This window comes from Phaethon lepturus, unplaced genomic scaffold (genome assembly GCF_000687285.1).
Source record: "Phaethon lepturus isolate BGI_N335 unplaced genomic scaffold, ASM68728v1 scaffold3282, whole genome shotgun sequence".
Taxonomy (NCBI): Eukaryota; Metazoa; Chordata; class Aves; order Phaethontiformes; family Phaethontidae; genus Phaethon; species Phaethon lepturus.
This window is the reverse complement of record NW_010523917.1, coordinates 57,476-81,175: the sequence shown is the minus strand read 5'-3', so window position 1 is coordinate 81,175 and position 23,700 is coordinate 57,476. Positions and strand designations below refer to the sequence as shown.

General features: G+C 36.8%; 1 protein-coding gene across 1 annotated transcript in view; it reads left to right on the top strand.

The window, feature by feature from the left end:
• Window positions 1-23,700, top strand: part of COL12A1 (collagen, type XII, alpha 1) — a 95,930-nt gene that overhangs the window by 50,833 nt on the left and 21,397 nt on the right. Inside the window, exons 35-51 of the mRNA XM_010282245.1 lie at window positions 1,384-1,526; window positions 3,058-3,187; window positions 3,381-3,500; window positions 4,113-4,259; window positions 5,068-5,184; window positions 5,626-5,772; window positions 6,250-6,324; window positions 6,887-7,026; window positions 9,897-10,020; window positions 10,220-10,363; window positions 12,623-12,787; window positions 13,657-13,695; window positions 13,785-13,923; window positions 16,045-16,187; window positions 16,575-16,684; window positions 21,887-22,036; window positions 23,196-23,273. Of these exons, the coding sequence (XP_010280547.1) occupies window positions 1,384-1,526; window positions 3,058-3,187; window positions 3,381-3,500; window positions 4,113-4,259; window positions 5,068-5,184; window positions 5,626-5,772; window positions 6,250-6,324; window positions 6,887-7,026; window positions 9,897-10,020; window positions 10,220-10,363; window positions 12,623-12,787; window positions 13,657-13,695; window positions 13,785-13,923; window positions 16,045-16,187; window positions 16,575-16,684; window positions 21,887-22,036; window positions 23,196-23,273 (2,111 nt within the window). The remainder of the gene's footprint in view (window positions 1-1,383; window positions 1,527-3,057; window positions 3,188-3,380; window positions 3,501-4,112; window positions 4,260-5,067; window positions 5,185-5,625; window positions 5,773-6,249; window positions 6,325-6,886; window positions 7,027-9,896; window positions 10,021-10,219; window positions 10,364-12,622; window positions 12,788-13,656; window positions 13,696-13,784; window positions 13,924-16,044; window positions 16,188-16,574; window positions 16,685-21,886; window positions 22,037-23,195; window positions 23,274-23,700) is intronic.

Below are 23,700 nucleotides of genomic sequence, written 5' to 3'. Positions count from 1 at the left end.
AAGTAATTTTCACTTGTGAAATAAGCCTAATTTGAAAGTTTAAGAGTTTAAAAACTGTTCTTTAAAATGTGATTATAGATAAATAACAATTTGCCTTTTGAAAAAAATAGCACATTAAAGTGGGTAGAATTTACTGTCAGTAAAAATGTGCTTCATGTTGTGTGTCTTACATGATAATTTTATATGTCAGCCTCCCCAGATGTTTGTTTTTTGCTGGAGATGCCAGCATCATCCAGCATCGTCCGGCATCATGGAAGCATCAAAACTTCCTTGTTACAACTTAGCTTGTGGGATCTTGGTTGGCTTATGCCTGGCTTCTTTAAAATTCATTCTAGAAATAACATGTAAAGAAACTGTCTAGGGTAATAATAGATCATGTCTCTTTTGCTGCTTCTATCCTTCCTCTATTAAATCCCCATATTCATTGAAAACTTGCAGATGTGACAGGCTATAGTTGCAATTGTCCGCAAGAGTCCAAGAAGCAGAATGTATGTAGATACTCACTTTGCACATCCCTCTGGTGTTCTCTCCCTTCCATATTGCTCCAGGTCCTCCAGTTAAGGCCATATTTCTATTTAAGACCCGTCAGGCACTGCTATATTATCATTGACTAAATCTACCTGTATATGATTATTCAGGGTTTCAGGGAGGGCCCTTAGCTTTGACTTTAGGGCAGCATTCATTGCTGTGTCAAAGAAAGCCAACAGGATGCTGGATTTCATCAACAAGGGCATCACCAGCAGAGATAAATAAGTCATTATCCCACTCTGCTTGGCTGCTGGTGGTCAGGCCACCCCTGGAATATGGTGTTCTGTTTTGGTCCCCGCTATGCAAAAAGGTGTGGACAAGGCTGGAAAGGGTCCAGAGAAGTGCCACAAAGATGATCAAAGGACTAGGAAGCCTGCCGTATGGTGAAAAGCTGAGAGAACTGGGTTTGTTCAGCCTTGAGTAAAGAAGCCTTAGGAGAGACCTTATCACCATGTTCCAGTATTTAAAAGGTGGCTACAAAGAAGATGGAAACTCCCTTTTTATGAGTCACATGGAAAAGATGGGGGGTAATGGGTACAAGTTACTCCTGGGGAGATTCCGATTGGACACAAGAGGAAAATTTTTCAGAATTAGAACAATCAGCCATTGGAATAATCTCCCCAGGGAAGTGGTGGATTCCCCAACATTGGACACTTTTAAGATTCAGCTGGGCAGGGGGCTGGGCCGTTTTGTCTAGACTGTGCTTTTGCCAAGAAAGTTTGGACAAGATGATCCTTGAGGTCCCTTCCAACCTGGTTTTCTATGATTCTGCGATTCTATGATTTGAATCAGTGAGGGTGACACTGGTCTGGAAGAATCATGCTCCATACAACCTTCTGTATTTTCTTTCTTTAGTGCCTCGCAGTGGTCCAAGGAATGTGAGAGTGTTCGATGAGACCACAAACAGCCTTTCTGTACAATGGGACCATGCTGATGGGCCAGTCCAGCAGTACAGAATCATTTATTCACCCACTGTGGGAGACCCTATTGATGAATATGTAAGTTCTGTAATTCCTTAGGAAGCATTGAGATGTTCTCAGTTGATTCTTTAGGCTACAGAAAAACAGGAGACACCTGTTTTACATGTAGTACACTTTGCATGTTCTATGGGTTCTTTGGTCGTTGTTATTAATGCTGAGAAGCCATGCTTTGTATGAAACAGTTTTGTATGGTTTTTTTTTCACATAGTCACAGAACATATAGAGTTTCATGAACCAACTTGTGTATGTAAAATAATATTAAATATGTGTCACACATTAATCAGAAGATTCTGAGCAGAACCTGCTTCTTGGCATTTAGTTCAAACAATGTGCTACAGTGAATACCCATCTATTACTTCATACTCTATTCATTATGAAGTCAGTGTGCTAAGATACAGAATAAACATAAGTCTGCATTTTATAAACTGAAGAGAGTTGGCAGAGTTTAATAACAAAGCAATGGCAACTTTCATTCAGCATCTAACTTGCTTTTGTAAGGTTCAGTATGAATTGTGTTTGTGTTTAATTTCCTGCAGCTTAATGATAGCACAAATTAATCTGATGCTTATAAAAATCTCTGTATATAGCAAAGCCAAACTCAGATCCTATAGAGGTTAATGGCAGAATTCCTGCTGACTGCCACCAGCCGAAAATGTAACATGTGTCGAGCGCTATTTAAATGCTATTACTGCCTATATATTATTGCACAGGGCATGCTGAAAAATCACTGTTTGAAAATTCCCTTCTGGACCTGTTAATCAGGACACACGTATTTTTCAACACACATATCTTCCTTGCAGAAAATATTGGACATTTCATAAAAACAGCAAGTCTCAAACAACTGAAAATTTTTGTTAAGTAATAATGGAAAATGTTGACTGGGACATGCTTTTGAGATAGATACCTCAAGCTACTTTCCATAGCTTCAGTTCTTTATGGCCACTTTATGGAGCAGTGTCACTTTTTGGATTATATCTACCTTTTCATTAGAAGGGAGCAATAGTGCATGACTGCACCAGGAAGTTGAGATTGAGGGATGCATAAACAGGCATGTTTTTACATACCAAAATATTTAGAGCTTCCTTCTTAGACTAACTTGTTTCTGTCAAGAAAATGATATCCTAAGACGAGGATAATGAAAAGGTAGAAATGAAACCGATGAGTAGTGTAAATCACTTCCATCCCCATTTTAGGAGCTTTTTCCTCTCTTCTTCTGTCTCCAAACACATCATCATGACTTCTTCCTTTCTATGACAGAACAGTACTGAAATCTTGGTGAGGAACTGCAGCATCTCAGTCTGATGTGAGGGTAGGGACTGAGTCAATTTGATTTATCTCTTTGTGCTGACCACAGTATTTTATAATTTAAAATAACAATACTAATAATAGTTTAAAGGATGTAACTCTTAAGATATCCAGAATGACTTTATCTACAGTGGACATAAATAAAGTGCACCAACTCTCAAAACAAATTTTTGGTCCTAGTTACTGTCATTATTGATCAGTTACAGGACTGTGTTTGTTTACCTCTGTTTCTTTTGTGTTCTAGACAACAGTGCCTGGGATAAGAAACAATGTGATACTACAACCACTGCAATCAGATACGCCATATAAAATTACTGTTGTGGCTGTGTATGAAGATGGAGATGGTGGACAACTGACTGGAAGTGGCAGAACTGGTAACTGGTTCTAATATTGTGTATTCTTTTTTAAATGTAAGACTTGTATTCCTTAGGCACTCCAACCTTGTTAATGTTTTATTACGTTCATTATGTCTTTGATGTGATTATTACCCGGCAGACTTACAATGTAAGTTTCTAGGCATTGAAAAAGAGTCATTAGTCTAATTATAATATTCTTCTGTCTTTCTAGTTGGCCTGCTTCCTCCTCAAAACATGTATATAACTGATGAATGGTATACACGATTCAGAGTTTCCTGGGATCCTTCACCATCCCCTGTTCTTGGCTATAAAATTGTATACAAACCTGTGGGTAAGAAAATCTGTTCATTCTCAGTATACAACTTTCAGAATAATGAGTGGCTAATGGGAAATGTTTGTGTTAAAGGATTTATTTATTTCTTTTGTTTACTGATTTTGATGGAAGCTTAAGTCTTAGTATCAGTATTTTATAAGAAGCACAAACTATCAAACACAATGTTTCATACATTCGATTACAGAGATTGAATTGTATAGTTAAAATTTAATACAGTGACTAGATAGTCCTGGACTAGACTTGGTTTTCCTCTCTTGAATATCTCTTGTCCTTCTTAGGATATGAAATGGTGTATGTGAGATAAGTATTGGACAGGTATTTAGGTGCTAATGTCCTTCAGAACCTTTGTTTTATGTGATACTGAAACAATATATATGTCTTCTTTAAGTTAAATTAAATGCAAACTTTGAACAATAGCTTGTAAAGCTATGTGTATGTTCTGTTTGCAACAGTCTAATATGCTAAAATTTAAGAAATTAGTATGTTTTGTTTTAGAAAAAATGAGATTAACACCTAATGACCTGTAAAAGACAGTGGATAGTTTCGTAGCTCACTTAATCATGAATTTTTCTCTCTCTGTACTTCCTTAATTCTTTGTTTCAATTTAAGGTTCAAATGAGCCTATGGAGGTTTTTGTGGGAGAAGTGACTTCCTACACCTTGCATAATCTGTCTCCCAGTACTACTTACGATGTGAATGTTTATGCCCAGTATGATTCTGGAATGAGCATACCTTTGACGGATCAAGGCACTACATGTAAGTCAAAATAATTTTGTTGTAGTCATGCTAGATACATATGCTGATCTGAGACAATGTTGATTAAAAGAGGATTTTTAAGATTGATTGTTAGAAAGTCTGAAGGAATATTTGTCACCTGTCCATGATGTAGACCTTAAAAACACTAGATCTGTGAACAGTAATGGAAATACAGTTTTAAGTAATGATTTGATGATATAAAATTTTCTAGTCTGCTTCCTAAAATTTTATTCAGCTATAGTTGGGGTCAATCTTTAACTGTCTCCAGAGTATTACAGAATCTAACCATGATAAGCAGTTCTAGGCTTTTTGCTACTCTGCTTTTACCTCACAGGAATGTCCAATGATTGAAACTTCAGCTTTTTAGAAGGAGATGATTTTGTTGATGGCCTCAGCTGAGAAACTTCTAAAAATTTCTTCAGTTAAGATAAATCAAGTTTTCTTGAGAATCCTGAGTTTTGTTGACTTGGTACTCTTTTCGTACTGCCATATATATGAGTCAGGTTCCAATTTTTGGTAGATTCTTATTTTATAAAGAACTCAACTTACTTCATATGAAAACTCATAAAATGGGCTGTTACCCAATATGGGAAGGGTATCAGACTTTGGACCTTTGTAAATAACTAGGCTGGGATCTCTAGGGCATAGCAGAAAATGAAGAGATTGACTAGAACTGCTCTTTCCTCCTATGAGTATTTTAAAAAATCAAATTCTGAACCAGCACTGCTAATACAATTTTCACATTGATGCGTTTCATCCATTACATACTATTTTCCAGAGAACAATTTATCTCTTTCTCTGTTCACAGTATATTTGAATGTCACTGACCTAACAAGTTACAAAGTGGGTTGGGATACTTTCTGTATCCGATGGTCACCTCATCGTTCGGCAACTTCCTACAGACTGAAGCTAAACCCAGCTGATGGTAAGTGCATTTTGTTTTTTCCATTTTCTGGAAACATTAATTGTCTTGTTTCAGTGACAACACCGCCTATTTGGGATGGTGGCAAGCACCAAGCACTCACCAGAAGCCATGATACATCTGGTTGAGCTTTAAAGCTCTGAACAGAACTGCAAAGAGCGAGTGCTGCTTATTGTCAGGTTAACTTTCATTAGTGGAAATCTGCTAGTTACCTAGGTTTCACATGTACTTTGCAATGTTACTCTCCAGTATGCTCTTGGGTGCATAATCACCACATAATCTTGGTCTAGAAAGGCTTTTGTGGGACAAGAGCTGCTGTCCCATAGGATCTTGCTTCAGCCTCCTCTCAAGAGGTTCTAATTTCTACGCTTACTTGTATACATATTAAAAAGGAAATAGTGGGTTTCTGCCCTAACATTCTTTCCATTGGGCTTTTTTTGACAGGTTCCAGAGGACAGGAAATCACAGTACGTGGATCAGAAACGAGCCATTGTTTTACTGGACTCTCACCAGACACAGAATACAATGCTACTGTCTTTGTTCAGACCCCTAACCTCGAGGGACCTCCAGTCTCTATGAGGGAGCATACAGGTAGGTAATAGATACTATGAACCTTAAGTTTTGCCTATAGATCTTGTCTTGTTTCAGCTGTAGAACTTGCCCTGCTCCGAAATGGCTTTCAATACCTCTTTTAAATGATCTTCTTTCCTCTTTATCTGTGTGTATTGTCAACTGGAGTTTATGAGGGAGAGGGAAATTCTTATGCTCCTCTTGAAACCAAGTATTTCTTAACACTTGGATGAAAAACTGATGCATTATCAGGTCGCAGTGTTACTCAGCTCATATAAAAGTGTTCCTTTTATAATGAAATCATGTACCTTTTTTTTAACAACAGGTATAATCTCATTACTCTTGTAAGACAAGAAAATTTTCCTTGCCAATTATACATTGTTTAGGTTGGTGAGAAAAGGTTAGAATCTTTCTGTGTGGTAATATAATACATAATCTAGAATTTTTCCTTGAATGAAATAATTTACATGGAGTAAAAAAATTATTATTTCGTTTCAGTCCTCAAACCTACAGAGGCACCAACACCGCCACCTACACCTCCTCCACCTCCCACGATCCCTCCAGCTCGGGATGGTATGTTTATTTGTAGAATTATTCAATATTTTTATGTAGTTGCTGCACTGCTTCAGAGCTTAATTCTATTTTTCATAAATTTAAATAGATTTAAAACTACCACAGCATTTTAGGGAAATTAAGTTTGAGACCAGTTTCCTAATGCCATCCATTTGCTCTTGAGCTTTACTAGACCTCAACATTTCCTGGTTTAGAACAACAAGGTGCACACATTTGGGGAAAAAATGTTGGGGAATGATTTCTATAGCTCTGCAGCAAGTCTGTGAGTCTGTCTTGCCTCAGCAGGCAATTTATGTTTTATGGTAGCTGCTCAGAAAAAAAAAGTCGTTTAAAACATTTACATTTGATTCTTGAGCTCTTCCTCATTTCTTGAACCTTTCTTTGAAAATTTTTAATAAATGTTTTTTGTGATAAGCATTAGCCATCTGCCACATTGACTGCATGGTAATAGAAGTTTGCTGAATATTTGTCATTCTTGATTTTCCAAATTTTGAAGCAATGCTCTTTATTTCACAGTGATATGATTGATGTGTTTTAAGTTTTCCTTTTCTTGGTCTTTCAGTATGCAGAGGTGCCAAAGCAGACATAGTATTCTTAACTGATGCTTCCTGGAGTATTGGTGATGATAACTTCAACAAAGTAGTGAAATTTGTTTTTAATACAGTAGGAGCCTTTGACTTGATTAATCCTGCTGGAATCCAGGTAGGTTTGTTATTTCCATTGGGTACATTTTGGAGGGGAACTGAAGATCAAGCTAAATTACTAAAATTACATCTGATTTTTCTTTTCTTTCAGAATGCTATCTTGTTTTGTATTAGATTATTGTACAGTGCTTATGTATGTGTGCATGTATAATTATTTATGAAATATATTGGTCATTTTGTAAACACAAAGGGAATCCAGTCTATCCTGAAAGATTACTATCCTGAAAGACAAAAGTTGTAGTCTGTGTAAATCCTCAAGGCAGAGAAACTGGGGTGATGTATAGTCAATGTATGGGCAATTTTATATTTTTGCTTATTTGTATAGGGCATCAACAACTGGTACACTGCCTAGTTGTTACATGCTAGGTTTTGTCTGTGTCATATCAGAAATCTGTTTTGGGGACAGTTTGACTGTTGAGTGAGGGTTACGTTTTAATTTCTTAGTGCAAGAAAGGAGTCCTGTGCATGTAGAGTCCAGCTGGCTTGCCATTAGCCTTGTCTTGTCGAGCTGCCTAGAATCCCACTGCAGTAAGTAGGCAAAATCCCTTTGAGAGAGGCACTTGCAGAAGTCTCTTCATCCTATCCTAAAGATAGATAACACGGGTCCGTTCCACAGTGGGCATTGTGAAAGTATGAAAAGGTGGAAAGTTAGTCCTCTTAACTAATTAGTGCAGCTTTAAAGAGTAAACAGTAGTATCTTTGTTGGTGACACAGACAGTGGGATGGAGTGCACCCTCGGCAAGTTTGCCAATGACACCTAGCTCTGTGGTGTGGTTGACATGCTGGAGGGAAGGGATGCCATCCAGAGGGACTTTGGCAGGCTTGAGGGGTGGGCATGTGAGAACCTCATGAAGATCAACAAGGCCAAGTGCAGGGTCCCTGCACCTGGGTCGGGGCAATCACAAGCATAAATACAGGCTGGGGGATGAAGGGATTGAGAGCAGCCCTGCCAAGAAGGACTTGGGGTGTTGGTTGATGAGAAACTCAACATAACCTGGCAATGTCCACCTGCAGCCCAGAAAGCCAACTGTATTCTGGGTTACCTCAAAGGAAGTGTGGCCAGCAGGTCGAGGGAGGTGATTCTGCCCCTCTACTTCACTCTCATGAAAGCCCACCTGGAGTACTGTGTTCAGCTCTGGGGCCCCCAGTGTAAGAAGGACATGGACATGTTGGAGTGAGTCAGGACAAGGGCCATGAAGATGGTCAGAGGGATGGAGCACCTCCCCTATGAGGACAGATTGAGAGAGTTGGGGTTGTTCAGCCTGGAGAAGAGAAGGGTCTGGGGAGACCTTCTTGCAGCCTTCCAGTACTTAAAGTGAGCTTTATAAGAAAGATGGGGGGCAGACTTTTTAACAGGGCCTGTAGTGACAGGACAAGTGATAATGTTTTTAAACTAAAAGAGGGTAGATTTAGACTAGGTATAAGGAAGAAATTCTTTACGATGAGGGTGGTGAGGCACTGGAACAGGCTGCCCAGAGAAGTTGTGGATGCTCCATCCCTGGAAGTATTCAAGGCCAGGCTGGATGGGGCTTTGAGCAACCTGGTCTAGTGGAAGGTGTCTCTGCCCATGGCAGGAGGCTTGGAACTAGGTGATCTTTAAGGTCCCTTCCAATCCAAAACATTCTGTGATTCTATGATAATAGCTAATGAGGAATAGACTTTCAGAATTTCTGGGCTGATCATAGCTACGTCAAAGACATTTCCAGTCAGGCTTCTAACTGTGAGCCTTGCACCATTACTGGTTTTCTTCTGCTTATGGGAAGTTGGATGAGATGACTGCCTAAGTTCCCATAACTATTTTTCTTTCACTAGATGAAGTGAATAACATGAGATGTGAGAGAGTTTCTTACAAGGTATTTCTGGAGCATTGTGATGACCTGCACGTCCAATGCATTTTCCTTGGTTAGAAGGCTGAAGGTGTTTTTTTGTTTGGCTGTTTTTTTTTGTGGGAGATTGTGTGAGTGATTTTCCCCAGTAACTAGAAAAACTATTTACAATGCTTATGAACTGCCTTTCATCTTCTAGGCATATTTTTAGGTCTTTGATTGATCTTTAACTCTCTAGACATTTTTAAGGAAAAGATACCCTTCATACATTGCTTTGTCTCAGACATTCTTTATCCTTCTTAGCTCTAGTCTATACTGGCTAGTTTTCTTTCCCATTTGTTTGTTTGTTTCATAATATTTTTTTTCCTGCAAATACACATGGATCCCCAGCCTAGAGATAGAGAAGGCCTAATATAGGTGACAGAGACATGTAATTGCTAATGTCTAGTAAAATATTTAAATGACCTACCTCTTGGGAGAGTTGCAATAATCTCTGTTTTTTAAATGGATATTAATAATTTAAAAAGGGGTTTTTACTTCAGTAAATATGAATATATACATATAGAGAAGTGTCTATTCAGCACCAAATTAGTATACTATAATATTGCATTTTTACAGAATATTAAAAGGAGCAAAATGATATATATAAAAATATTTTAAAATTATTTCAGAATAAACATTCTGTGATTGTATTCCAGTATTTAAGGCAAGAGAGTACACAGTTCTGTATATATCCAACTTTATTGACATTCTATTGCCAAATTATTTTTGTATTTATTAAAAAAAAAAACTGGAAGAGGTTTTGTAAATGCTGTACCTCTGCTCAGAAGCAGAGAATAGGCACTTTATATACTGCATCATAGTAATAACAATAATTTAATCATACGTATTTAAAGTCACATCACAATTTATACATGAAAGACAAAGACAAGAGTGTTGTGTGCACATTGTTTACTAAGATACCACAATAAATATTTGAATGGAGAGAGCTGGTCTGAACATGGAGGTATGAGACTGAACACCCTGATATATTCCATTTCAGGTTTCGTTTGTGCAGTACAGTGATGAGGCAAAATCTGAATTTAAACTGAATACATTTGATGACAAGGCCCAGGCCCTGGGAGCTCTTCAAAATATTCAGTACAGAGGAGGAAACACAAGGACAGGTAATCCTGAGCAGTAATTGTATTTCTTTAAGATAAAATGTTTTCAGAAACTGCCTCATTAACCTAATATTGCATGGATGAAGAATTAGGTTTTTATGTTCTGTTTTAGCTGTGTGGCTGTGCCCTTTCAAAGTAAAGTATGGGATTTCTTCTCTTGTGGATAATATGGCTGACTCCTTGTTCGTTATGCACTTTGCAGGCAAAGCCCTAACATTTATCAAAGAAAAGGTTTTGACTTGGGAGAGTGGCATGAGGCGAGGTGTTCCCAAGGTACTTGTTGTTGTCACAGATGGTCGGTCTCAGGATGAGGTGAGGAAAGCAGCAACGGTCATACAGCACTCTGGTAAGCAGCTCACAGTACCTGGCTGTTTCATTTCCTTATGTGTTAAGCAATGCAATTATAAGTGGTGCTTCAATTATCTGGGAATCCTTTACTCACCATTTATGGACTCAGAAACGTATTCTGAGTATTTAGGAAAAAGTCAAAACTATTTAAAAAATGTAGAATCTCTGGCACAGACTTACTTTTTCTTTCTCTAGCTTTTTCTCTGGGGAAGGATGTGGTTTGCTAAGGCTTTCAAGTAATTCCTCACGCACATCGTTTCATAGACTTGACTTTTGATTACTTCTTTCTCTCCTTGCTGTGTGGACCCCAGGGATCATTGTGAAGTGTACTCCATTCTAGTGCTTTTGATGTAATGAGCCTGGGTTTTGGGCTCTATGTTTTACCTGGAGTAATAGTGGATCTCCAGTTGAAGTAACTGCTTTTGGTCGAGCTTGGTCTGAACTGATTCCTTCATTGTGTTTTGAGCTGAGAAGCATTGCACTTCCTCTTCAGATTTGCTGGATGTGGCTTATGTCAAATAATCTATTCCTGTCTCTGCACCCAGCAGTTTTGCACTTCACGAACCACCTGAAGTCCTGTTCCCAGAGTAAAGAGTTGTTGCACTTCCTTATGGAAATCATGGGTATATAAACAACAAGTGGTCATTTTCTCTGCCTTTGTAATCTGAAGGAGTCAGCTCTGTCTAGATAGTTTCTAAAGATGCGTGGCTACCCTACTCATAAAAATCTCTACAGTCTCCCTGGATAATCTGCTTCAGTGCTTAACTACCCTAAAAGTTGGAAAGCTTTGCCTCACATTTCACCCAAGTGTTTCATCAGGCTAATGAAACTATTGCCATCTTTTCATTTACCTAGTTAACTAGAGAAGCAGTTGATCACTGTCCACTGTATCGGGCCTTCATATTTGAAACCTGTTGTCATTTCCTCTTTCTGTCTTCTCTTTTCTAAACTAAACAAAACTACTTCTTTCAATGTCCTGTTGATCATGTTTTCCAAACCTCTTACCATTTTTGCTCTCCTCTCTACTTGCTTAGGTTTCGTTTCTTTGCATCTTAAATGTCGTGCTCAAAGCTGGACAGTATTTCAGCCAAAGCTTCACCAGAACTGGCTACAGAGGAATAACTGTCTTCTTTTTGAAAAATTAAAAATGTCAATAAAGATACCTTTATCATTTGTAATAAATCTGAATTCTGCTTTCAGCCTCCAACCAACATTTCCAACGTCTGTGCAGTTTCATGTGAATGAAATTTTGTGGGAGGCTTTTTTTTTTTTCAGTGCTGAATTGTGCTGTAACTTTTTTTTTTTCTTCCTTGTTTGCTGTTATGGCAAAGAGATGTCAAATTATCACATGGAGGCTTAGGTGGGAGAACGGAAAGGAAGAAATGAGTCAGAGACAGAATTCTGCAAAGGCTAGAAGATAGCAGGAAACAAAAATTTGACATAGAAGGCAAGGAGATACTAATTTAAGGATTTGAAGAGGAAAATTGCCCTGACAAAGAAGGAGATTATACTGTTACACCTGGTGATATGATTAATTTCTAGGGTCTGGATTCTTCTCATTTGACTTAAGCCATCTAACAACCAAATGTCTAGTCTAAGGTCATCATGTAGGGTCCTTTTATGGCTAGTGAAGAGAGCAAGAGGTAGGCATCTACAGATCATGGCTTCTTCTGTCTTGAAGTTATCATTTTAGGGAGGTGAGATGAATTGTGTTCTGAATCTGCCCATGTATGTCTGTTGATTATAGAGGAAGACTAGACAACTAGCTTAGACTTGTTGCTAACTTGGAAAGTAAAAATTGGTGAGGTGAATATCACCCTAAGAAAGTGAAAGAGAAACTGAGAAGCATGAAGTGCAGGAGATGGCAAGAGCTAGAGAACTGGATAACTAATAATCTGCACAGATATTTTGGACACAGAACAGGTTTAAGATACTGTAGAGTTGAGAGGATTATACATTTTGTATGAAAGAGTGAGGGGACTATGAAGCAAGGGCTATATGAGATTGGATAATGCCCAACAAAAATCAATGAAGAAAGCAGAAGAAAGTTTTGAAAGAAAGATGCAAAAATCAGTTTAATCCCTCCTGAGCTTTAATAGGGTGAAAGGATCTCCAGAATGTATGCGTATAACAAAGGCCAGATAAAAGACCAGGTAGAGACTGAGAAATCAACGATAGAGATAGTTTGTGAAATATGGACCTGAAAAACGGTAATGTACATTTACTACATTTCAAGTAACAAGTATTATTTTTACAGGCTTCAGTGTCTTTGTGGTTGGTGTGGCTGATGTAGATTACAATGAGCTGGCCAAGATTGCCAGCAAGCCTAGTGAGCGTCATGTATTTATTGTTGATGACTTTGATGCCTTTGAAAAGATTCAAGATAACCTTGTCACCTTTGTGTGTGAGACAGCTACCTCAAGTGAGTAGAAGACATAATTTTCCCTTTTCCCAAATTAATACATTTGCTTATATACTGATAGTGTAGCCATGCCGTTTAAGGTACATCAAAAGAAATGTTCATATATAAAAGTTGGGTTTCATAATAACTGGACATAGTTTAAGGGAGCAATTTACTTTTTTAAAATTTTGAAGTAGGTATTATATTTTAGGTAATCTTGTCTCACATTTCAAAAGTATTGATATAACAAAAAAAGAGTAACAGTCAGTGAGAACCACTGCTCTTTAAGAAGTAGAATGATGTCTAATCTGAACTGGGGGCCCAACGGGTCTCTTATTTACAACTGGTCTATGGGTTCTAAAGAGGTGCAGCTACAGCGTGTGATGCTGTTTTAAAATTATCTAAATAAAGTTGTTTACTCAAGTGAAATCCTTCTATGGCAAAAATAAGAAATTCTCAGGCCTGTCATGTGCAACTGTGTACTCCCTAACTGCCTCATCCGCTGGCTCCTGAGGAGCCATATAAATCTGCAGTTTTTCCTTGTGAATCTGACAGCTATTATGCAGTTGACTCATGCCTTAAATATTCATGGAAAGACTGTGTCATTGTGCTCCTTTCTTCTTATGAATTAGACTCTTAAATATTTGGGGGGTTCATTTGTTATTCCATTCAATTTGTCACGATAGAAATATCCCACCAAAAGTAGTGAGTAAAGATTTTAACAGTACATCTACCACAGAGCAGAACACAGTATGACAAAAGTAACAAAAGTTGGATGACAATTTATAATAGCACAGAATTTTTGGTAATAAAACTTTCTGAAGTATATATATGTTCATATCCGGTTAGGTTTTATGGTTTTGAATTATATGTTGTTTCATGTCTTTTAGCTTGTCCTCTTATTTACTTGGAGGGATACACTTCACCTGGTAAGTGTCTAATATTTTGGCATAGGTTCATTTGTGTCTTTTACAGGTCTACAGTGTTTTTATTTTTTTATTTTCTCCCCCATTTAAAGGTTTCAAGATGCTGGAATCATATAATTTAACAGAGAAGCATTTTGCTTCTGTACAAGGTGTATCACTGGAATCAGGCTCTTTCCCAAGCTATGTCGCATATAGACTCCACAAAAATGCCTTTGTCAACCAGCCAATACGGTAAGTAAACTTGAAAGACTCATATTTAGGGCAAGTAGACGAGGAAGGATTAGTAGAGTTTATAGATGATTGTATTGGTATCTCATGGAAGGTTAATTTATTTTATGTTCTTTTTACTGAACTCTAAGAAATATACTCTAAAGAACACCTATCATTGTTCTCATTAAATGCTTATCTATTTCTTCCATTGTGGTCTGTTCACTATTAATCCAGTTGCTTATTTTTCTTTTTTGAGATTATGCTGCTTAACCATTTGAGTTGCATATAATCCAGTTTGTCTGTAGGCAGTTGAACAACAGGCTCCTTACTAAAACAAGCTCCACGTTGCCGGAGAGAGATGGTTTCAATATGGAGGGATAAGCACCACTTTCAGCAGAGGCATCATTCATACTGCAACAGGCAGCACATTGACACCATTAACTTAGGGTAGTTTCTCCTCTACTGGAGTTGCTGTATTTGGCAAATGGAGTGGAGTTTTCAAGGGCCTGTGGTCTTAGAGCTTGCTTATGGAGGGGTAATATATGGTCATTCTTGCCAACATTTTTTTCCCAAAACCCAAAAAGACTTAGCAGTTAGTTTTAGTAAGAGGGGAACAACATCTCTCTCTCTTTCTTTTTACATTTTTTCCTCACCCTACTATTTAAGTACATTTCAGAAAAAGTCATTCTGAGTCAGAGGAGATGCCTAAAAATAGCCCATTATTCCTATTAAATTTAAGGAAATTTTATCTTCTTTTCATGCAAGCCTTTGAAATCTTCTGCCATCCTGCCAGATTTGGTAAAGATCAGATCACAGGCACAGGAGCTGGGGTTTACAAAGAAATAATTTCTTTTTGCCAGTCTTCTCAGCTCACAACTTTAAAAGTGGAGGACTTGAGGTCCTTTTGAGTTACTTGATGTGCCAGTATAGCTATGGGGGTGATAGGTCTCTGACAGCCTGGATTTTTACAATCTAGGGAAGTACAGATAATCCCAGTTTTGCAACTCTCTTACATTAAGATAAACCTTGCATTTAGCAGGATAAGATGATAAAAAGACAATAAAAGACAGACTTCCTATTTATTTCATCTTTTTTTAGAATGCAGTGATACACAGTCTGTTGTCTGCTGTAGGAGGTGGAGTAGACTTGCCAAAGTATTCTGGGCACATATTTTTCATGAGAAGCCAGGGAATAAAACTCACTTTAGACTGAGTCAGCAAAGCAATAAAAGCATCCTGATCCTGGTGGCCTAGTTGTTTCCATATCTGAAATAACTTGGTATCCAAGTTATAAATAGTCTTGCTTTATCTACTTTAATATTTCCATTCTTGCACTGTGCCATGTGGTGGTACTGACTTAGTGATACGGCTATTATTGCAGAGTCCATAATTGTATGGGTACATAAGCTTTGCCTAAAATACAGAGCAGCTAGTGTCTTCATTTTAAGGTTACTATGTTTATGTTCATGAAGCTAAATCCCTTTCTCAGTTCCATTATAATGGTTAAGGAGGAGCAGAAACTACCGCCTTCTTACAGTTCCCTTCCTGCGTTCCCTCCATTCCCCTTCAGAAAATACTGGAGGCCGTTTAATGCAATTTTTTTTTAATGTCTAACAGTCTGAACATCACGAATCTAAACCTCAGCCATTGATGAATGAGGTGGAGCCCAAATACATCATCAGTTGCAGATAATACGTTAAATATCTCCTTCACTGCATCTATGCCTGAAGGGCAGCAATGCTTAAGTGCTGTTTTCTGTTGCCTGTATAAAACGGACCAGATGAAAAAAGAATAAAGCTGCAATCTTCTTTTCTGTACTTATCATTAAGGAATTTATAATATGTGTAGTTTATACAGAATCTTGCCACAAGAATACATCTCCAAGAGTTCTTGGTCATATTCTGGCCTCTTCCATAACCATGGTGCCTGGACCAACTGCTGACAGGCTGTGAGTTCATCGTAACAAATCGCATGGTGTTTTTTACCACAAGGTTCTTTTCTATTTGAGAGAGCAGTTAAAATGCTCAGTTCCATTAAACACTGTGGTTTCTCTGTTACTCTCATGTCTTTTCTTTGAAAAAGAGCAAATAATGAAGATCTTATTTTCCTCATGTGAAAAAACGTCTTCATATTGTCTTAACAGGGAGATTCACCCGGAGGGATTACCACAGGCGTACACTATCATTCTGTTATTCCGTCTTCTGCCTGAATCCCCCAATGAGCCTTTTGCAATTTGGCAGATTACAGACAGAGATTACAAACCACAAATTGGAGTTGTGCTTGATCGTAAGGATGATTATGCTTATTGAATAAAGAATTTATATGTTACATTAATTTGCATGCATTCTTCCCAAATATTTCCAAACCTGCATTCCTACATGGTAAAAGGATTATATATTTTTAATTTTAAGAGACTTTTTTTTTTTTTTTAACTTTGTACGTCAGTTGTTTTTTTTCAACTCAGAATAATTCATCTAATCTACATTTCAGCTTTGGTATTACCTCTAAAACCAAAGGAAAATACATCTATATACTTATGGGTCAGTAAGACCATCAATATAACCTGTGTTTACCCAACTGAGTGGTATACTACATTTTATCTATAAGTGTATCTTCTTATGGTGGTTTCAGTTGTACATGTGAAATGAAGTGTATTATTTTCATTTATTGCAGCTTCCAGCAAAGTGCTGTCATTCTTTAACAAGGATACAAGGGGAGAGGTTCAAACTGTAACTTTTGATAATGATGAAGTAAAGAAGATCTTTTATGGAAGCTTCCATAAGGTAAAGGATTGAAGTTATGAGTGTTGCTTTCTGAAGTGCTGTTCTTTGAAACAAAAGACAAGCAGAAATCACTATCAGTTATATCCAGTCTTTGTATAGTACTGTAAGTTGACATAGGGACTTAACGGATCGTATAAAACAAGATCTCTGAAGTTATAGCTCTTCTTTGAACCAGTGTAAGGGATTTGTCAAGAATTTGTCAAGACTGTGTAAGTGGAGGGATATATCTGAACAAGACTTCATAGCCTAATTCCTAGCACATGAAAGAGGAAGAATAAAAGATAAACTGGAAAAAAAAGGAAAAGAAGTTGTGGTGAGAAAACATTGGGGTGCAGTGTAATGATTTGAAATCATTCAGAGAAGAGGAAGATATAGCCACAGAAAGTAAGTTGCTATTAACTTATAGATAAAGGTAGGGAATGAATTTTGGGAGGTGAATAGCATATTGAATGAGATTCATATGTTTAACAAACGTAATACATGTATATGTGTATATATATATATATATACACATGTATGTATGAATGTGTATTGGTATATTTTTTGCTTAAATTCTCTGGGCCTAAAATATTCCAAAGTAACGTTAACTGAGGAAGCAACAATAATGAGAGAGAGCCCATAGAAGATTGTATAATCTATTTGTGAATTAGAATGAAGATCACATTTTTGAATTGTCAAAATGGCTAGTGAAATCCTTACATGTTACTGCATCTGCCTTCAGTTGTGATCGTTTTGTGCTTCCTTTTCTAATTTTGTGCACCAAATTATGAAAACTTGATCCTGCCAGGCTTCCTTACCTCTAGTCATCAGGAAGTGTTTGACTCAGACTACATATATACCTAAAACCCAATCGAAAAAATATTTTCCTGCTGTGTTAAGTATATATGTTTAGGGCAAGAAAGTGAGTTGCAATTGCAACATATTTGGTCAACTGAAATGCACATTCTCATGTTTTCATTTATCTCCCTTCTGTTTAGTTTAGTTTTCTTCTGATGACTAAATATGGCTGGAGTATGACATTTGTTTTCTTTATGATACTGTCTCCTGCATGACTAGTCACTACCAGCATTCCTCTGAGGATACTGATAAGAGGTTGCCTCTGTCAGCTTGCTGATACTGGAGGCCACATTGTCAACCTAGCTCTGCTAGGCTGAAAGCAGGGAAAGATAGCTGGTGCCAGCATTGTAATATTTTGTGACTTCATCTGTTTAAAACATGGATGACTACAAAAATCACATAGTGCTATAAAAGCTATTGGTTTCCTCAGAATTTATCAGAGGATAATTTCCCAAACTGCTTCTATGTTGTATCCAATTATTCTTGTTTTATAATGTATTTAATGGCTAATTATTTTTTTCCTATATGAAGAAATGTTTGTTATTGACTTTGTAACTGATAATTATGAGTAGGCTTGGATCACAACCACAGTAGGCAGCCTCTATTTCGTCCTTGGCATTTCGCTTTTTGCCTTTTTTTTTTTTTTTTTGATAGCCTAGTAGGACACCTGAATTAAAGGAAATGCATTAATCTACTGGAGTGAGAAAAACCGTCAGTAAAAGCTACAATAGATATTGTTTTAATGTAAAAGCTGAGACATCTTAATTGCCAAGGAGTACTTTTAAGACACAGAACAGCTTGTAGCATGCCCTGTTTTAGATATCAGTGTTAGAGTTGAAACTTCCTTTCTTTGGGTCAGTGGTGTGAAGCTCTCTACATGCTGTACTGCCAGCAGTCTGTTTTATGTGTCTGCTGCTAATTTAATTGAAGTTCAGCGTCATATTTTTCCTTATAGTTTCTCTAAATGTGATAGAGCTGAGCAGAATGATCTGACAGCACTTACAGTGAAGCTCTGCTCATTTATCAGAGCAAATGGGGAACAACCTGCAACCTCAGCAATACTAGCAGTTATGTATAACTGTTTATTACACTTGCTGATGAATAATAATAACAAAAATCTGGATTTTTATTTACCCTTTTATTATTTTAATAGTTAAATACACTCATACATATGAAAAGAAATCAACCCGAAGATGCCAAATGATGTACAGGAGTAAGAGCCATTTGCAAATTATCTTAGAGCTCTAGAACTATGAATTCCTGCTTATGAGACTATTTCTTAAGCAAAAATGTATCATTTACTCAGTGCAGTGTGTCATTCCCCTTCTTTTTTTCCCCAGAAAGGAATCAAAAGTTCAGATTTTGATAGTATTTAAAGTAACTGGAGCAGCCTTGATTTAAAGAGCTGTATTTGTGATTTTTCACCATGTAACTGAGCTGACTCCTCTGGATTCTCTCCAGAATGATTAGTGAGGTTGCTCTATGAGTCAGGTTGTTAATGATAGCATCATGGGATTCCACAGCTCACGTGCTGGGAAAGCCTTATGTATGAGCCATGTTGATTAGCTCCTAATAAAGTATAGCAGTAGTTTCAGCTGAAAGGAAAGCAAGATTAACACGTTTCAAAATGTACTTTTGCAATTTCTCCTACCGTCCAGTTTCAAAGCAATGACAAATCTTTAGAATTCAAGATGTTTTCCAAAATATCAAACATTTTTGTGGTTTTCATTCGATGACTTACTGGCTTATTCAGTGAAGCACAGTTAACTACACCTAACTGTGCAGGGAAATTTACTTTGGCATACTTGAATGCTTTGCGTAGCAGAGCTATGGTGAAAGCTGTTGAATCTGGCAAGTCCCATAGGAAAAATCCTGACTGCCTGAGACAGTCATTAAGTTTATAACTAAATGTTCTGGAGAGACAGATGACTTCTACTTTCTTATTCTTACCATGCTAAACTTTCTTTTAGATTGCAGTTTTACAGTAGATAGCCACAGGAAATTGGAAAATTAGTGTATGTCTTTCTGCTGATGTACATATGGGATAATAGTTTGCTTAGCTTATTGATGTGGTTCATCTAGCAGTAGATCAGAACAGCATCAAACTTTATCTTAGAAAGGGTCCAGAGAGAAAGATTAAAGTATGTTTTCTTTCTTAAAACCTCAATGGCTTCTGACACTGAGAATAGTCAGAAGTGATGCTTTATGTTGGTGTGTTAGAAATTGAAGAGAGGATTTCTGTTAACATTTTGTTGATGTTAATTTGTTGAAAACAAAATGTAGCTGCATTGTATATAGAGATGTTTTATTTACTGTACACACTATGTGCATACTTTTATTAGATTTATGCTTGGGCCATGAAATACAGGCTGGAATTCAGAGCTGGCATTAAATCAGCAGTGAGCTGAGTCAATGACTTGGGGGAGCCCTGCTTATTTTTGACTGCTGGGGTAGCTGCTGCTTTCGATAGATCGACAAAGCTCAGCAGTCATTGCTCTTCAAACATTTTCAAGCTGATGATCCCATTCAGCATTCTCACGTGGATTCACCTTTCCTAAATTTTGTGTGCAAATGAAAATGCAGTAATATGCTTTTGCTATGCAGATGTCATTTGATTTATTTAATTTGTGATAAATACTTAACATTCCAGTAGAAAAACTTGCATATTAGGTACCTTTCAGAATTAGTGAATTACATCTGTGATGAGTTTAAACTGTCTGATGCATTCATTAACCTGTAAAATTTAGTCATCTAATCAAATGACTGAGCATATGGTATTTAAATGATAATGAATTTAAAGTTTTGCCATGGTGCTTATTTTATTTTGTAGAAAGTTTGGAATGTAATACCAAAATATACTTTGGACACACTCAGTTATCTTTCCTCTATTTTTTGTATTTGGTCAATGAACAATGTGGGGCATGTGAATTAAAAAAAACACTTGTATACACAGCACTGAGAATTAAAGTGTGACGCCAACTGAATTTCAGATGACAAAAAATGAGGGCAGTTTCAGAAGTCATAATTCCAGTTATATAAAGCATAAGCACATAATGTTTAAAGAGTTTTAGATAAGCTATGCAGATGCCTTGGAGACAACTCCACATGGGAAAATATTTAATATGGAAAAAAAGAACAAATTCTCAGGAGATTGTTCAGGCACTTGTTGACTCAGGACATTTAAGGGAATCTCTCTTTCAACTTTATGCCAATTTTTTAAAGCAGTCATTAAATAGCAATATGTTTCTGAAGCGTTGTGTACTGTGGTAACAGAAGCTTTAAAACACAAATAATTCAAGGATTCTTTACTACTGATCTGTGTTGATATTTTAACAATTACATAGATGTTATAATGTTGTATATAAAATATATGCAGTATGTAAAATATATAAAGCCACTGAAACCTTTCTGTTGCCTTAAGATGTTCTTCTATCAACTGCATACTAGATTTACTGAAATGTCAGTTCTTTGTTTCTTTCTTGGAGACTCCTGAATGTCTTTGGTTTTCAGCGAAATGTAGGAAATTCCCTTTCATAACATTTGCCACACGTACTATAAATTTTTGGAATGGTAACCATTGCTTTCATTTTATTTGTTCTTCTGTTTAAGATTTGTGATGTTTTCCCCAAACACTTCATTCTATTCTCCTGGTAAACATACTCTTCCTTTGTTACAGTAATTTTTTTTGCCCTCCAAGGTTTCCCTTAATTCCAATAATTAATCTCTTCCTCTTCTTCCCTGTTTCCCCTTATTTTGGCATATGTTTTTGTAGCCAAATTTCTCTCATGGAAATTTCTTTCTTGCATCTTCCATTATTTTGTCTTTTTCTGGGCAGGCTTCTCTGCTCACTTCCTGTATCTCAATGTAACTAATGCCTCTGGCTGAGTCATCTGTGGATCTTTGGATCCAAAACAATCTACTCTCTGAACTACAGAGTCTATTAGCCAGTGGGTAGTCACAGGCTCATAAACCTCTTGTGTGGTCCCAGCCATCAGAAGAGGACAAGCAGAGCTTATATTCACTTCCTCTCAGAAATTCTTTTTACTTTTTTTCTTTTATGCCATCTTAAAGCAATTTTCAGGCAAGCTATTTTAAAAATAGACCATTGCAGTTCAACTATTATTTTAAATAGTATTTCTTAGCTGTGCTTGCATAACCGTCTTATTGACCTTCAACACATTTTAAAGAGGTTACTAATGTCATAGACTTTCCTTGAGTTTGAATTTTTCCACCAGCTGAAAGTAAAACAGCATCACTAGGAAGAAAATTTAAAACAGTATTACCTAAACAGTGAAATACTATTAAACTATTAGAGTAAATTTGGCTATGTGCATTTTCTAAATATCATGGTAAACTTTTTTTCAGGTCCATATTGTTGTAACTTCATCAAATGTTAAGATTTACATTGACTGCAGTGAAATACTGGAAAAACCAATTAAGGCAGCTGGGAACATCACAACTGATGGCTATGAAATACTTGGGAAACTTATGAAAGGCGACCGGAAATCAGCAACAGTAAGAAATAAACATTAATCCATTCATTAATGCAAGCCCTTGAAATTTTCTGAGGAAAGAGATTAGACATTAAGGATTGCTAAGAAACCAGTATTGCACCCAAAGCTTTCAAATGCCTGTACTGCAAGACCGAATATACTTAACTGAGAAGTTTGGTGTTCTCATTCTAACAGAATTGTGAGAACAAAAATCTAATAGCTGAAAGTTGCAGTCAGGTAAATTCAAACAAGAGCAGAAAAATTTTTTCTTTAATAGAGGGAGTATTTAGTCATTGAAACCATTTACTGTGGATTCTCTATCCCTGGAAGTCTTTAAATGAAGATTGCTTTGTTTTTGTAAAAGACATCCTCTAATGAACAGTTTTTAATTCTGGCAAGTCCTATGGTCTCTCTTGTACTGGGTGATCAGAGTAATACCCACTGGCTTTATGATCAATAAACCTATTGTGAAGAAGTGTCTGCTGCTATGAAGGGCATATCAATTATCTTGATGGCTTAACTACACTTAATATGCAATCAGTGCTATTATCTGGGCTTCATATTAGAAGAATTAAGTCTGCAATCTGACTCATGTGTGCAAACCCTAACACCTGAAGAAGGTTCTTGATACTCACCACCAAATATTTGGTTGTATGTATCAAACTACAGGATCATAGCTCTTGGGGTGAAAAAAAGAGAGGAAACTGCTTTCACTGTACAGTGTACATAAGGTACTCCAGCCTTTTTGCATTAGCTTTTCTCCACTAGTGTCAATGGAAAGTTCCGTACATGAATCTGAATTCTTATGACTCAAGGACTGCAGCTTTTCAGCCAGATTTCATGTTGAAGTGCACAGGCACTCAGTCGATGTAGTTGTTCATCACTATTATTCATTAAGTATTGCAAAATATTTCTTGAGTCACTTTATTTGGCTACCTTTTGCCCCAGAAAAAGAGCAAGCATCAGTTCTTGAAGTTCTTGTAGCCTTATGTAGGCTTGGTTTTAAGTTTTTTATTATTCTTAATTAATTTTTCTGTCAGTGTCAAAAAAGAAGTGAAAGACTGAATGATGTTAACTACACTAGAAAGAAATTGTTTGGGGTGTCATTTTTAATGATAATGCCAACAGATTTCATAAATAACATCTCTAGTATCTTTCAAGAGTCCCCCTTTCTTTTACAGTTAGAAATTCAGAATTTTGACATTGTATGCAGTCCGGTTTGGACTAGCAGAGACAGATGCTGTGATCTTCCTTCTATGGTAAGTATAAATGAACAAGAGGTTATTCAGAAAATCGTTATTAATGGCAAATTTAACAACATCAATATTAGCCTGGTATTATACCTCACACTGACAACCCAGCTGAATCACAGTTGTCAGAGCAGCCAGTGAACAATACTGCATTTCGAAGTTTTGTGTCTGAGGGAGAAAGATTGAAATGTGGTACAATTGAGTCTCTTGGGAATGACGGAAAAAATGTTGGTTCTGTTTTGTATTTCAATGATATTTAACATCCTAGGTGTCATGAATGTATTAGCTATATTATCTTTTTTTTAATTTAATCTATTCTTAGATTGGCATTTAAAAAGCAACTAGTTTATACTTTGTCGGAGCAAGCTGATTTTCTAATGAATATAAATACTCGAACAACAGAAATTGCATATGAATTTGATTTTGCCTGTGTGTC